This window comes from Melanostigma gelatinosum, assembly GCF_949748355.1.
Source record: "Melanostigma gelatinosum genome assembly, chromosome: 3".
NCBI lineage: Eukaryota > Metazoa > Chordata > Actinopteri > Perciformes > Zoarcidae > Melanostigma > Melanostigma gelatinosum.
Window position 1 is genome coordinate 25,213,375 of NC_136636.1, and position 14,667 is coordinate 25,228,041.

General features: G+C 44.1%; 1 protein-coding gene across 3 annotated transcripts in view; it reads right to left on the reverse strand.

Moving 5' to 3' along the window:
* slc41a1 (solute carrier family 41 member 1) overlaps positions 1-6,277 on the reverse strand; it is a 29,191-nt gene extending 22,914 nt beyond the window's left edge. For 2 of the 3 annotated variants that reach the window (XM_079296955.1, XM_079296953.1), the window contains exons 1-3: positions 6,052-6,277; positions 4,562-4,675; positions 3,522-4,440 (exon numbers count right to left, since the gene is read on the reverse strand). In XM_079296955.1, the coding sequence (XP_079153081.1) occupies positions 3,522-4,013 (492 nt within the window). In that variant the 5' untranslated portion in view covers positions 4,014-4,440; positions 4,562-4,675; positions 6,052-6,277. Of the gene's footprint in view, positions 1-3,521; positions 4,441-4,561; positions 4,676-5,048; positions 5,199-6,051 lie in introns of those variants that run through there. The other variant, XM_079296954.1, reaches the window with a different exon arrangement.
* Between the last annotated feature and the right edge of the window lie 8,390 nt (positions 6,278-14,667).

The following is a 14,667-nucleotide window of genomic DNA, read 5'->3' on the forward strand; positions in this document are numbered from 1 at the left end:
TACTCTCCCCGTGTTGCTTTGAATTCTTAAAGAAAACTTCATGGGGAATCAAAAAAATGAGAAAAGACTTAATGAAGTGAAGGAAATGGCTGCGTTTAACAACAGCAAAACTACATCAAAACATCTGTTAAATCCGACACAATTCGAGTGTTATAATAGTCTCATTTATCCAGTCGTATGCTCACTACTCTCCAAACACATGCATCTTTGCTAAAACGTCACTGTCAAAAACACTTCTGCACAAACAGTTTTACTCATTCGCGAGTCCGGACAAGTCCGCAGAAAACTGTCTTTCTCTGTTTTTTGATTTTTCGTTCGCCGTGGAGGCATGTGAGAAAAGCTTTCTTTTAGAACTCAAGGTAACGCGGGGCGAGACATTGATTAACAAATGGTCATTTTGTGGGTAAGGTATTCCTTTACTATATTAAAATACACTTGCCACTTGTATTATATACTTGCTGTTTGTTTGTTTACCATATTTTATTGTCAATTTTAATATTTTTAAATTATGTCTCGAATATTGCTCTGTGTTAATTGTTTATTGTTATGCACCATTCAACAAATCAAAATCCTTGTATGTGTAACGCACTTGGCAATAAATGGTTTTGATTCTGATTCTGAAAAACAGTAAATGTACTTGTGAAAAATGCTAATGAGTTCTCAGGCAGCAGAGACACTGAAGCTGTCACAAGGTTTAGGGCTAAGCCCTAAAGAAGCCTGAGATGTGGACTGTTTGCGACAAGAGGGGAGTGCAAATACGCAACCCGGGACCCTCCAAGGTCTCCTGAGAATCCAGGACAGAGTGAAATATTAGCCAGGGTTTGGGGGCGACACAAGAGCATTCTAACCTTCTAATCCTTCAACTCGTTATCGCTTAGATCCGAACTAAGTAGCTGTCCGGGATGTTGTCAGGTTTTAATAGCTGTGACCTGATATGTTGTTAATGATTGTCGGGACATAACACCTTTGGCTGACGGAAAAGACTGACCAATATGAGTAGAAGGGCCAAAGCAAGCAGTCACAATAGGAAGTGCAAATAGTCGGACACCAGTAAAGGTTTAGAAAAACGCACTTGGTCCTTTTATATTTTGAAGTCTTTTCCCAATGATGCATCCATTTCTGCATCAACTTTGTCTCGTGAACGGAGCCAGCCGCCGGCATGATGATTCCCTTTGAGTAAATAAGCCCACGCTCTGGTCTCACTGTGGCTCCATGGTAAACCAGGCAAGTGGATGCGGTCGGCGCAAAACAGTGTCTGGTGGGCAGCGAGGGCTTGGCCGGTGTTAAACCCATTGTGATTTCCTGTTTACTGGAAGCTGCGTCCCACCTCTTTATAGATATATTTTATTGTTTCAGTCTACATGCACGCAGGACAGATGGCTAAACACTGAGGCAGACACATGATAATGAGAATGTACTGAGGCAACAAGTTGCATTCTTGGTTCGTAGTCTGCGCAAGGAGAAGGTACCATAGGTTTTAGAATCAGTGTGACTGATAACAAATCACCCGTTTGGCCTTTGACCTTGGCCCTCTCAGGTAAACTAGCACTGCATGACCGTTATAACCTTTAGCAAGTCGCCCAAGTGAGCCCCGTTTCTAGCCCTGGCTTTGGGAGACTGAAGGTTTTAGTCTATAGTGCTGCCAAGTCACTAAGCAGAACTATGCAGACTTCTCACTCCTCTATACCAGCCTGGACGGTCCTTTTTAGGCCAACCCCCGGGTGGGAATGAGGCCATAAACTCTGTGTGTGTGTGTGTGTGTGTGTGTGTGTGTGTGTGTGTGTGTGTGTGTGTGTGTGTGTGTGTGTGTGTGTTGTACATAGTCAAAGTGACTAAGGTTGAAGAGGTCACATTTCAAAGAAGTGTTGCAAAAATGCCAAGTCATGCACCGGTCCAAGCCGCAACTTCTAAAACTCAATTATGGGCAGGCGTTGAATAAAGGCTCCAGCTTTGTTGGAGTTTCCAAGCTTTTAACAGACTGGACGAACCAGAGGGAGGGAGGGGGAGCGAGAGAGAGAGAGAGAGAGTTTGACAATTACCTTCCTGCAAGGACAGGGGGGGATTAGCTGAGTTAGCGTTTCCCGGTGTCATGGAGGGGGGAATTAGGCAGCCAGACAACCTGCTAGATGCTCAGCCGAACTAACAATCGTGTCAAGCGGACCATCAGGTCTCAGCTTTCACCTCGCGCGCTACTTCAAGGTTCGCCTGCTCCGGCACAAGCACGGCTGACCAGAAGTTCTGCGTCTCCTCCAAAAGGAATGGTGCGCTGTGTGTTTTGGAAACTGGAGGGACTGCAGCAGCATGGTGCCTAAGTTGAGGCAGCATGAAAACTTTTTTGACCTCAAACCTCTGCATTCCTGGTGTAGTGGGGATACCTAACCGCGTGGTAATGGAGGCTTTGACGGCGCGTTGCGTCTTTTGTTTTTTCGGCTCTGACTCACAGCTCGACCGGGGCAGGCTGCCATTTCAGGTGCTTGAAAGAGAGTACCCCCCCCCGATCCTCTTCCCCCTCCTCCCTGTGGTGAGTTCTTCTGGGTCCACCATGTTGGCACCAGTATGCGTGTACACAATGTGCCGGGACTGGTCCCCTGGCAGCCTGACACCTCCAGCTTTATCTGCATCATAAACTGACTTTAAAGAAATGTATGAGCTGTCAGCATGACTTTGGCCTTCATTTCTACACCCCCAGATGTATACTCAGGGCGAAAGACAGTGAGTCAACCGGAAAGAGAGCAATTCTAAATGCACTCTTGTGTTTTCTTGGAGGCAGCAGCTCTCTGGCCACACACTGCACTACAGACACACAGAGCGTACCAGTATGTGCCTGCCCTGAGGACGGGCAGGCAGGCCTTAGAGGTGAGAGAGGTTACATAAATACCCCCATGGTGTGTGTGACTAGAGCCCCACCCATCCCCAAACACAAGACATCAGACAGGCCAGCAGCGCCGTGACACGTGATGTGAGTCGGGCTCGTCGAACCAGTTAAATCAAACGAGTTCAACTAGCCGGACTAACTTCTGAATGAGTAAAGTATAGAAACAGGGAAGGTCCAAAGCTTTCTTCAGACACACTACAGACAAAGGGTGTAATTAAAATGGCTTTTGTGGTTTTAGGGCGTATCAAATAAAAAGCGGCGTTCTGATTTTTTGTCTTTATTTTTTAACTACATTCTTGGCTCGGCACGAGTGTCCCTGAAATAAGCCCAGGGACTTCCCTTTTCCGAAAGCACCCGGCATTTTCTCTTTCTTGCTTCTGAAAGACGTCCAGAACTGTTTTGTGCCTCACTTCCCACCGTCTCCCAAAGTACCTGAACCAATTAGTGTTAGCATACATGATCTTTAGACCTTTTGGAGCATACCAGAACTTTTTTGAGCCTAAAAGAGAGCAGACCATCCGTTTATTTATCGTTTATTTGGATTCACCAGTTTCTAATCAGAATCAGAACTGAGCAGATTTCTTATAAATATATATAGAAGTCGTCTGCCCACTGAGTAGTAAAGAACATATTAGCCATCACTCACCTGAACAATGTCTAGCACCATTCCAGCTCCCACCGTCCCGAACCCGGCCAGCAGGAAAGGGAAGACCACCTGCAGGCCAATGGAGAAGGAGGTCTCCTTGAGGGGGGCCGGCGGCTCTGGGCTCTGGTCGGTGCTGGTGTCGTCGCTCTCGTTGCTCTGGCTGGCGTTCTCCAGGAGAGCGTCCTCCTCCCGCTGACCTTTGGCGTTGGCCCGGCAGTCCATCGCCACCACAATCTCCGACCTCTCCTCATCCTCCCCGGTCTCACCGGCCCTCTCTGGGAAAGATGTGACCTCTGTGACCTCTGTGACCTCTGTGAGCTCTAACTCGCCGCCGGTTACCAGGCCCACCTCCTCGGGGCCCTCGGCGAGGATCACCGGGTGGACGGAGCAGTTGGAGTTGAGCAGGCCCGATGTCGGGGGCCCTCCCTCAATGGCCCCGGAGGACATGTCGACGTCAGGGAGTTTGTCTTGCTCTTTCGACCAAAGTACCATGCGGACGCCTTTGGAGGACTCTGGGCTTGACAAGAAAAGGTCAGGTTGTTTCGGGGAAGTCAGAATGGAATCGGCCACCCGATCTGGTTTTGAACCTGATCAGTCCAATTGATTTATCCCATTAAAGAGGCTTACAGGGAGTTGGGGTCGCTACTAAAGACCGGGAGAAGACGGTACTGTATGGAAAAACCTGCAGCGAGCCACACGCAGCCGTGCGTCTGCTGAGCCCGTGTTCCTGTCGGTGCTTCGGGAGCAGAACCAGTATGTTCTCCATTCACTGCAAGGTGCTCAGGGTAGACCGGCGAAAAGAAGAAGAAGGCATACTGCTTCAAAACAGAAGAGAAAAGGAAAAGAATAGGCTCGGGGACTCGCCAGAGAAATCCCCTCCCAGTCACTTGTAAACAGTCCTCGGAAAGTTCAGTGTGAGCTGCAGGGAAAAAAAATCAAATCAGAGATCTGAAGTGGGAAGATAGCAGCGCAGACTGGTCATGCTCTCAGTCCACTGATCATGTCAGACTGGTGAGTGTACCAGGCTGGGAATGTCTCACCTTACACCACGTGGCTGCTGGGAGGTTTTCAAGGGAGATATTTAAAGGTCTGTAATATGAAGATTGAATTGCCGCCTGCAGAATGGTTCCTCGCCAACCAGAGTGGACAGTCACCTGAGGAAAGAAAAGGTTCTTTGATTCTTCAGTCCTAAATATAAACCAGTTTCAGGCCCATTACACGTTAATTTACAAATACCAGCAGCTAGTAGATCACTGCTTTTTAATAGTAATATTAATAACAACAACTAAATACAGCTCTGAGTGCTTAGAAGACAGCAACGTGTAAGAGCTGAAAACTATGGTAGTGCTCAAGCCTCCATTTTTGGAAAAATACTTAATACTTATTATGGGATATAATAATTTCCTTTATCAAAAAACAGAAATCCTATGAATGTGTAGGACAACGTGCAAATATCATAACCAATAAACGAAACAAAAAATATGTGAATATTACAGAAATATAAAAACATAGAAAATTTAAACTCACCACAATAATATAACACAACTGCTAGAATCTCGAAAACTGATATTTTACATCATAAGTTCAGTCGCTCTGACGCCAGTGCTAGTGCCAAGCGGAATCACTCCGCTCTCCGCTGACAGGACGTGATGAGTGAGCAGAAAGCAACAGTTTCAAATCAGTTTCATCCAGCGCCAAATTTCCTCCCGGCGGCTAAAAATATGTCAAGCATTTACTGAGGCGCTGCGAACATCCTCTGTAACGGAGAGTCTCACGACCGTCAATTCGTCCCTCTTTCGACACAAAGAGCAACAGTTCCTGTCCGACCTTTCAAAGTAAACGCCCCCTCATTTCCTTCTTTCCACTCGTCAAAACAAACCACACAGCAACTCAACACACACGCACTTTTGACTCGTGCATCGACAATAACTGAAAATACACGCCGGGCCTATTTAGAGAGAAGGTTAGTCCTAACCGACACGGAGGCCACGCAGAAAGGTGCGCATTCGCTCACAGCTTACACGGAACTATATCATTTACGCTCTTATTTTGAAGGCTAATCTGCTCGTTTTCTGCGGTACCACTGCGGCTTTCATCCTGCCTGCGTTGTTGCGACATCCGCACACAGTCTTTGGCTCTCCACGCTGAAACAATCCTCTGTTTAGTAGTCAGGACCAACACCGCCCGAACCCAACATGGCAAAGGCGTAAATTAGTGCTCCCTGGTCCGGGCTGAATAGACGAGCCCTGCTATTCTATTCTGCTGCTCGTTTAAACGAGGGCAGAGCTTTCTGTTCCAACACCGGGCTGGAGCCCATGTCACCGGCCGCTATCCCCACGAGCACTTTAACCCGTGAAAAGTCGGTGCAAAACGCGTTTCTTTTTATCACCGAGGGTACGAGCGGCGGTGTCCTGGCAGTTTGAGTCGCCAAGTGACACATTCCGTTCGATAAAGGCTCTGACAGCCGGTCGCTCATCCGGTTCTATGCAGGTAGTAAGATTTAAATAAAAAGTTCCTCGGCGGTGGTTACCTTGTGTTGTCGGCGTGTTCCGGAGAGGAAGAGCGATATTCGGTCAGAGCGGACGCGCTTCGCGTTGCCGGCTGGATGCACCCCTCTACCTCTTAGTAACGCGCTCCGGCTGAGGTGTGGATGCCGGTGCGCACGCCTTTATGCAGCCCACGGTACCGGCTCCCGGTCAGCTGCCTCGGTGGTTAACGCTGGTTAATGGTTAGACACGTCCTCCTCCTGCGCGGTGTTGTACCCAGTCTCTGCCCAGTCGACCCCCGTCACATTGCTGCACCAGACCAGTGGCCCCCGCCGGCCGGCTGCTTGGGGGGCCAGGAAGCCACAACGCGGGCCCTCCCTCTCCACTCTGGGCTGAAGATACAGACCCCCCCCCCCCCCAACACACACACACACACACACACACACACACACACACACACACACACACATACATTGTGTGGACATTTGTGCCCGTGCGATGCCAGTCTCCTGTACAAGCCTGCTAATTTACCACCAGGGAGGCTCAGAGATAGATACGTTTTAATTTAACATGAATGGGCACGCCGGCTAACCGGGCCGGGGCGGACTCGTGTCAATGATCCATCAACACAGAGAATAAATAAACGCAAGTCTTACATAAGTTGAGGTTTTGAAATGACCCGAAACCACACAACGGGGATCTCGAATGGCATGATATTCATAGACAAAGAAAGAAAGGAAACCTTTTGGAAACCACTTTAATGATTATGAGGTGTCTATATTCAGCAGCAGTGACTTTATTTATAGTGATCAACATATTACAACCATGTAATTATCTCTTATGGCATTCTTCTATTTTCTTTAATTACCTTTTCACTTCGCCTGTTCTCCTGTGGTACTATACAATTCTATACCATCGTGGTTTTTGTGGTGGTTTTACAGGGGATTAAGTGCCTAATATTTCCCTGTCCAGTGGTGGAAGATTTACCGGTACTCAGATGGGATCATTTAAAACATTTTACGTGATTAAAGAAATGGTATATAATATTCAAAACTCTATTTTCATTGGTGTTTTAATCACCTGAAAACTAAGGGTCGTTGTGTTTTCATATCTTTACGGAGTCCGCCATGTTTCTACAGTAGCCCAGAACAGACAAATAAAGAGGGCCTTGTGTTTTTATGTTACCTGTAGGCCACCGTAGTTCTCTACACGCTTCCTGCAACCTCAGCGCTAGTTGCCACTAAATCCTACACACTTGTCCCGTAAAGTACTAACAGTAAGCAGCATGCAGAGTCATATGTTGATATGCATTATATCGTAATTAATTAAAAATATATAATTGTTGAAGCTGGTAAACGTGCTAATTTGAGCCAAATGACTTCATCTATAATAATACATCATAATTCAATTGCTAATTATATTTTGTGTTAATAATCTGAATCTGCAAAGAAACTCTTCACCAAAGCTTTAAAACAATAGATTGGAGTGAAGAGTCAAATATGTCTCATAGTGAGTAAGGGTAAGTATAAAGAAGCATAACATGGAGACACTCAAGTAAAGTACCAGTAAATTGTGCTTGAGTGCAGTACTTGAGTAAATGTACTTCACATTGACGGCGCAGATGAAACAAACAAGATGTCAATGTGTTTATGGCTGAGCTTTATACTGGGAGGCCGATTTTGTTTTACCTTTCAACAGAGCCAGGCTAGCTGTTTCCCCCCGTTCCCATTCTTTATGCTAAGCTAAGTTAGCTGAGGTTGGCTGTACCTTAATACTTAGCGTCTCAACATGGAGAGTGGTATCTCAACTCAGTCATGACAAGAAAGCAAATAAGAGATTTTCCCAAAATGTTGAATGTAATGTTTAATATTTAAGCTGTATTGCACAAAAAAACACCGTGACGCACATAATAAATACAATGTTGGATTAAAAAATGGGATATGTGTGAGATTATGCCCTGTGAAAAATCACCTTTGCAGACACAAAGCTCATTTATTCATTTATTTTTGAATGCAGCACTTCTTTACATAACTGAATATTTACTGTCATTCCGATTTCCAGACGTCAGAGAAAAGTCTGAAAGGGAAATTCTTGGGGCTGTTCTTCCTTAGACGGCTACATGCAGCGGCTTATCTCTGTAGTTTGCAGAACGTTCAGCAGGACGCGCTCTTTTTACATATCGGTGGGTGGTTTTCTCGGTTTCACTCAAAAAAAAGTTCAACATAACTGCTTCCAGGAATAGATCTCTGTTCACACAGGGAAATAACCCTAACCACAGGAAATTATCAACAGTGCAAATTACAAGCAAGCAGTTACAAGCCACAAGTACATTATGGGCATCTTGAAGGACGTTTTCTGTGCCTTAAAATTGATGCCATTTACCTGTGGCATTCTGTCCATTCATTTCATAGTAGAAATATGTAATACAATTACACAACGTCCAGGTAATAATCTTTGTTATACCAGTGGAAAGGATCTAAGAATAGCAAAGACGCCTCTCAGTGTTCCATCCATCCCACAATTTTGTTGATGATTATCAATAAAGCTAAGATAGCCTCACCCTCCACTCACTGAATTAGCTTTTAAATACAAGTTATCTCTCTCTCACGCAAACATACACACACTGATGCACAAACACACTGTCGCTGAACAAATATAAATGAAAGTCAAAGACACATCTAAGCTGAACAACTGTCATTTATTGATTGGACAGGATCTCTTTTTGGCAGCATATCAGCTAACAGGTACTATTTAACCGGAAATGTTCCGACATACTGAATGACTGGCAGTGATTCAAAGTCTAACTCAAGTTTCATGTCTTCTTTCGAACAGCAGGAGTGAAAAAAACACAGATGTGATCCGTCAAACTGCGTGGAAACATCTTACATGTCCTGTTTGTAAGTTTATAATATGATTTGGAACGTAATCAATATGTTGTGTTACTGTAACAGAGCTTTTTTGCATCTGTTAGCCTCTTGTCTGGATTCCACTAGGGACTAGCTCGTGAACATGGTTTATCAGGTAGCAGGTAATGAGCGGCTATATTCTCTTTCTCAGTAAATGGAAACCAAAACAGAGCTAAAAAGAACAGCGAATATTGGAGTTGCACTCGTCAGGTGGCAAGAAACAACTTCAAATGAATGCAAACAAAATGAAGGAGGAGGACTAACAGCTCTATGGATCGGTGTCCTAACATCAGTAGACAGTCCAGGCAAAGTATAGGAGCTCTGAAAGAGCTGGCCTAAGGGCAGCCTATCAAAGTTGAGACTTAGAGTGCAGTTCACCGATACCTTAGAACAGGTGCAGTGTTCTACCAAAGCCTCCAACATCAGATGGAGCAGGTGGGAGGACATCCTGCAACATCTTGGTCTAGAAATAGGACGGCCTGGTCCAGTGGCTACTAATGGAGTGGGAGTTGTACACATATGATTTAAAAAAAAGGCAGAGACCAGGAGGCAACCTCAGGTTCTGAAGAGTGAAGCCAATGCAGAAGTGTCTCAAACTTGCATTCTCTCTACTGACCATCAGGGGGCGAGTCCTCAGGTTGCACAAACAAGTCAGATTGTATAGAAGTCTATGAGAAAATTACTCTACTTCTCTCTTGATTTATTATCTCAGTAAACATTGTAAACATGAGTTTATGGTCTCAATCTCTAGTTTCAAGTCTTCTTCAATACAGCATGATGTTCATTTAGTAAATGATGGTCCATTTAGAGTCAGAAAGACCATAAAGCAGAGTATGTTTTAAGGCGGAATACTTTGTAATTGTCAGGTCTCTACCCTACCAGAGCTGTGTGCGGCGTCTCTAAGTCACTCCTCTTCGTTAGTTGGTTGCAAAAGATCCAAGATGGCGACGGCCAAAAAGCCAAACTTGAGGCTTCAAAACGGCTGCCCCCAAACCAATGGGTGACGTCACAATGACTGCGTCCACTGCTTATATACAGCCTATGGCCAAGACGACAAAGTCTACTGCGGATATATCCTCAAAAGAAATGGCAAGGAAGAACACGGACAGCGTGGATACGTTGTAGGCACGGCCCAGACAGGAGAAGTGCTCACCACACAAGGAACCCACTGGCAGTTGACCAATACGTCAAAGAACGTAGGGGGGTACTAGTGGGAGTGAGAGGTTGTGGAGACTCACCAAAGGAGTCATAGTAGGAAATATTAAGATACGCACAGGTGTTACCAATAACATGAACGATGGCTGTGTTCTATTAATGCGTCTCAGAAAGATGAAAGAAAACAGTGTGACGGAGAGCCAACATGAACAATACCAGGACCCGGAAACTAAAGCAGCACCAGGAAAAAGTATTGCGTCCATCACTAGCATTTCTAACAACATATTCTTTGTCTAAAAAAGATTGGATACTGGTGAGTGGAAAAGATGTGTGCTAAAATATAGTTCACTATAAATACAGTGAGAGTCTTGGGTCTCGTACCAAGACACGGTTCTTGTGCTTGCGCGTGGATGTGGATTCGTGCCTTGCACATCCTGTTGTGACTCTGGCCTGGTATGGAAGATTAATAGTTTCAAAGGCTGCTAAAGAATCCTCAGACAATGGTCCTTGTGCGAAGCATGAAAACTGGGCAGGTTACCACCACCTGGACAACTGCCAACAGTTCAAAAGGGCTGGTGGAGAACACATCTATCGGTTGCATATTAGCTATCGTATGAATTTAGATTTTACAGTAGTCTACTGATTTTCCAGGATTTGGCGGATCTTCTTTACATTTTTTAGTTTTCCCTTTTTACTTTCTGTCTCTCCTAATGATGGCTATCAATTGTCTTGGTCCTGATTGGTTCACACAGTTGGGAACACAAATCCACATTTTCGGACGAGGTCATAGCACCACATCCTCCTTCCCTCATCCAGCACCAGTCACTTTTTATCAGCACCAGTCACTTTTTATCAGCACCAGTCACTTTTTATCAGCACCAGTCACTTTTTATTCTCTGCTGCTACTTGTAAATCCTTTATCTAGGCCCTTATGTTCTTAACTTTATTCTATTTTATTCTATTATATGTTATATGTTCATGTCTATATTACACTGTGGGACTGCGAGAAACGGCATTTCGAATTTTCTGTATGCATAACACATGTGGAAACTTTGACAATAAAGTGAACTTTGAACTTTGAACTTTGAACTTTGAACTCAAATCAAAAACTTAACTAGCTTACAACTAGCATTAGCTCAAATAGCTAACATTGCTTTCGTAACAGCAGCTTGATGGTTCTATGGTAATAAGAATGTCAACAGTTCTTATGCTAATTTATTGGTACAATATGCAGATTATTTAGTTATTAGTATTATTTGCATCACTAAACCAGGTGACTTTTTACTTTGACAGCCTGGAAGCTGATTTAGCAACATAAATTAGAATACAACTTTTCACCCAACAAAGTACAATGTTTTATATATTTATATAAAATATATAATATTCATCTTATTACACGATAATAGAACAACTGGTGTAACCAGATGAGTCACCACTGTATGGAAGTACGGAAGTTTCTCGTTGTCTTTCGGCGCCGTCAGTCCCTCACTCTACGTGAGACTATAAAACAGACCAGTATTTCATCAAATGTAGGCGGGACGTGAACACAAGCAGCAACCTAAACAAGCCGACACATTTCCACTTCCTGTATGGAAAGGAAGTTAAGAAATGATGAAGAAAGCACGTCCTTTAGGTTGAAACGCATATTAGGCAGTATTCATCCAGTGAGAAGGAAAGATCTTCAAACCAAAAGTTACACTGGAATGTAGAGTGTAGAGCTGTAGAGCTGTAGTCAGAGACATGGGTTGGTGTGACCCCACTCATCAGGTCAGTGTAACAGCTGCAGATATGATTGATCTTTCTTTTAGGTTCAGAATCTACCCGTCGACTGAAACTGGATGGATGTTTGCTTTACAGTGGAAAAAAAGAAAGCTTGCACCGCTGAGTGCCAGTGAAGACAGAGATAACGAACTGAATGAAGACGTGCAAGCCCGTCCTGAGGTCTGGTTACATGTGGACCTACAGTGTAGTACGGGGTCCTTCTGATGGTTAATGATCCTCCATGCCTCTTCGGTTTTTTTTTTCCAAAACCAGGAAGTGAGGTGAGAATGGAAGACAAAACAGCGCTGGGCCCCAGCAACGCCTCGCCAGAGTGGTTGTCCCTGGCAACGCTGAGGCGGTCTGTGCCAGTTTTGGGCCACTTCTGTCCCAGGGCTTCTTTGAGCCCAGAAGAATGTCAGGGGGAGACTTGGAAACCTTCCCTCAGCTCAGGATGAATGGCTGTCCACCAAACACACTCCCCCGCTCACTCTCTCTCTCCCGTCCCCCTCCAAACCTCCCTCATCTATTCACAGAGGAGAAGCAGAAAACAGCGACAAGCCTCAGCTCGAGTGTTCACGTCTTGTTCTCCAGAGAGTCATCATTACACCCCCGAGTGAGAGGGCTGTCACCATAACGTCATCCAATCACTTCATCCCATTGGGTTAATTAGCACCTTTGGTTATAACTGGGTCTTATTTTTGTTGTTTTGATCATCATTCCTATCGGCACGAATATCATTGTACTAAAACAGCTTAATCGCTGAGTTCTGGAGATGAATCACTGAAAAGAAGTCAGACGGAGCGAGGAACAACCACGCTAGATGCGTGGAAGGTGACTGGATGAACCATCTGTCACTCAAACTATTGCTTAACAACAGTTGGTAGAGCGGAAAACATCTTTTCCATCGAGAAAAGCTTTCAGTGCTGTTCTTTGCTTTTCTTTTAATGAAGAAATGCTTTCTAGTTCTGATAGAACTGATGCTATTGCAGCATCTACGCTAACCTCTTAAGGAGCCGCCATTGTTGTCCTCTTCCGATCCAGTTGCCAAGCAAAAGGTAAAAAAAACAAACACGAGCATTCATGGTCAATTATCCCCCCTAAAGTAAGCCGAACTTATTTGGAAGATTTTGAAAGGGACCATTATGATATGCAAACCAAGGCTAATGTCCCTGAGCAGCCTCCTAAAAATTCTGAAAACACATTGTCAATTACATTTTGAGGGAAATATATTTTCTCCAGGATTACGTTATATTTTCAACATTTCTCAAATACAGTGGGGGGCCGTGCATTTTATACCTGGGCCTTCACTGCTGTCCTGCAGCTGAAACACAGCTACGGTTATTATTTGTTTCATGTAAAAATGAAGCCAACACCTATAGATACACTAACTGCCGAGAGTGCGTTTCCTCTTTGCTCTGACTGCAGCGCGAGGCTTTTGTGGGCGGCGGCGGAGAGGCTCACGGCAGCTCCCGCTGCTCGTTCATGACTGTGCAGAACATACGTGCTTTAACGTCAAAACACCAGAAAATTCTCCAAGAACACCAGAACAAGTCACTAGATGTGTCACTAGTAGCTTTTGACAAAAAAAAAGTCTCCATGAGGGTTTGGAAAGTCGCCAGATTTAGTGAGAAAGTCGCCAAGTTGCCAACACTGGCACCTGCTAAATATGTCCCCAGTGCAACACTGGACATAACAATGGTTCCTATCACATATAAAACCAAACAAAAATCTTCATAAAAACAAGTTGTACAAATAATAACATATAAACAAGCATATTAAAGCTACTGCAGATGTAAAAACAAACACATTTAACTTACCAGAGCTGCTGTTCACTATTTAATATGACAATCAACAATATCGTCCCCATTCACTTAAACTGCACATGGATTCACTTGTGAGTCTGCAGGCCTCTGTTCTTACCTAGAGACACAGAGGTGAGATCTGATTGGATAAAAGCTCTACTTAAAACAAGCTGCACTGGAAGCAGAGCAACTGAGGAAGACAGTAGCTGTGCAATGAGAAAATAAGGAAAATATTTTTATAAATTATAATACATGTAGTGTATTTAAGAAAAATTATTAAATCATAAAATAGATATATCTTTATGATTCTGTTTAGGCCAGCAGAGAAGGCCTTGCAGGCCCTGACGGCCCACCACTGCTCAAATATAGGGAGGTTTTGATGGATGGATGGCTTAAACAAACACGGGACTTTCACCCAGGAGTCCGTTGTCCCGTGTCCCGTGTCAAACCAAAAGCCAACATTTGACTTAGTTTAGTTGCTTTTATATATTATTTTAACGTGCTTTACATACGTTGTGTCCATCATTTAGCCTCCATCATTACGTAACAAACAATATTTTCCTTAACTCAACAAAGCTGTTTGTTTGTGAACACAGAAGTTTATTTTGAAAATATAATGTATGCATGAAATGAGTGGAAATTGACCCGTGGAAAACTGATGCTTAAGTGGTTCGAAGAACGTCATAGTTTGAGGCGTGGAGCCACTGACTGAGCGTCGGTATTTGACGAGTTGGGAGTGAGAACATATTGAGATATTATACTGGAAGTGCTAACATGCATATTGCAAAATAAAAAAACACTTTCACTCAGCATACCCCTGTCCTTGTCCCATGTCAAACCAAAAGGCAACGTTGACTTATTTTAACGTTCCGTTTAAGTTACGTAACAAACGTTCTTATCTTTAAACCGGACCAAGTAGTTTTGTTGTGTTTTTGTTTTTAATTCAACGATATTTTCCAGACACGAGTCCATATAAAACAAACAAAAAGCAAACAACGGCAACATTGTTACATTGTTTCAATACGATAACCACTGC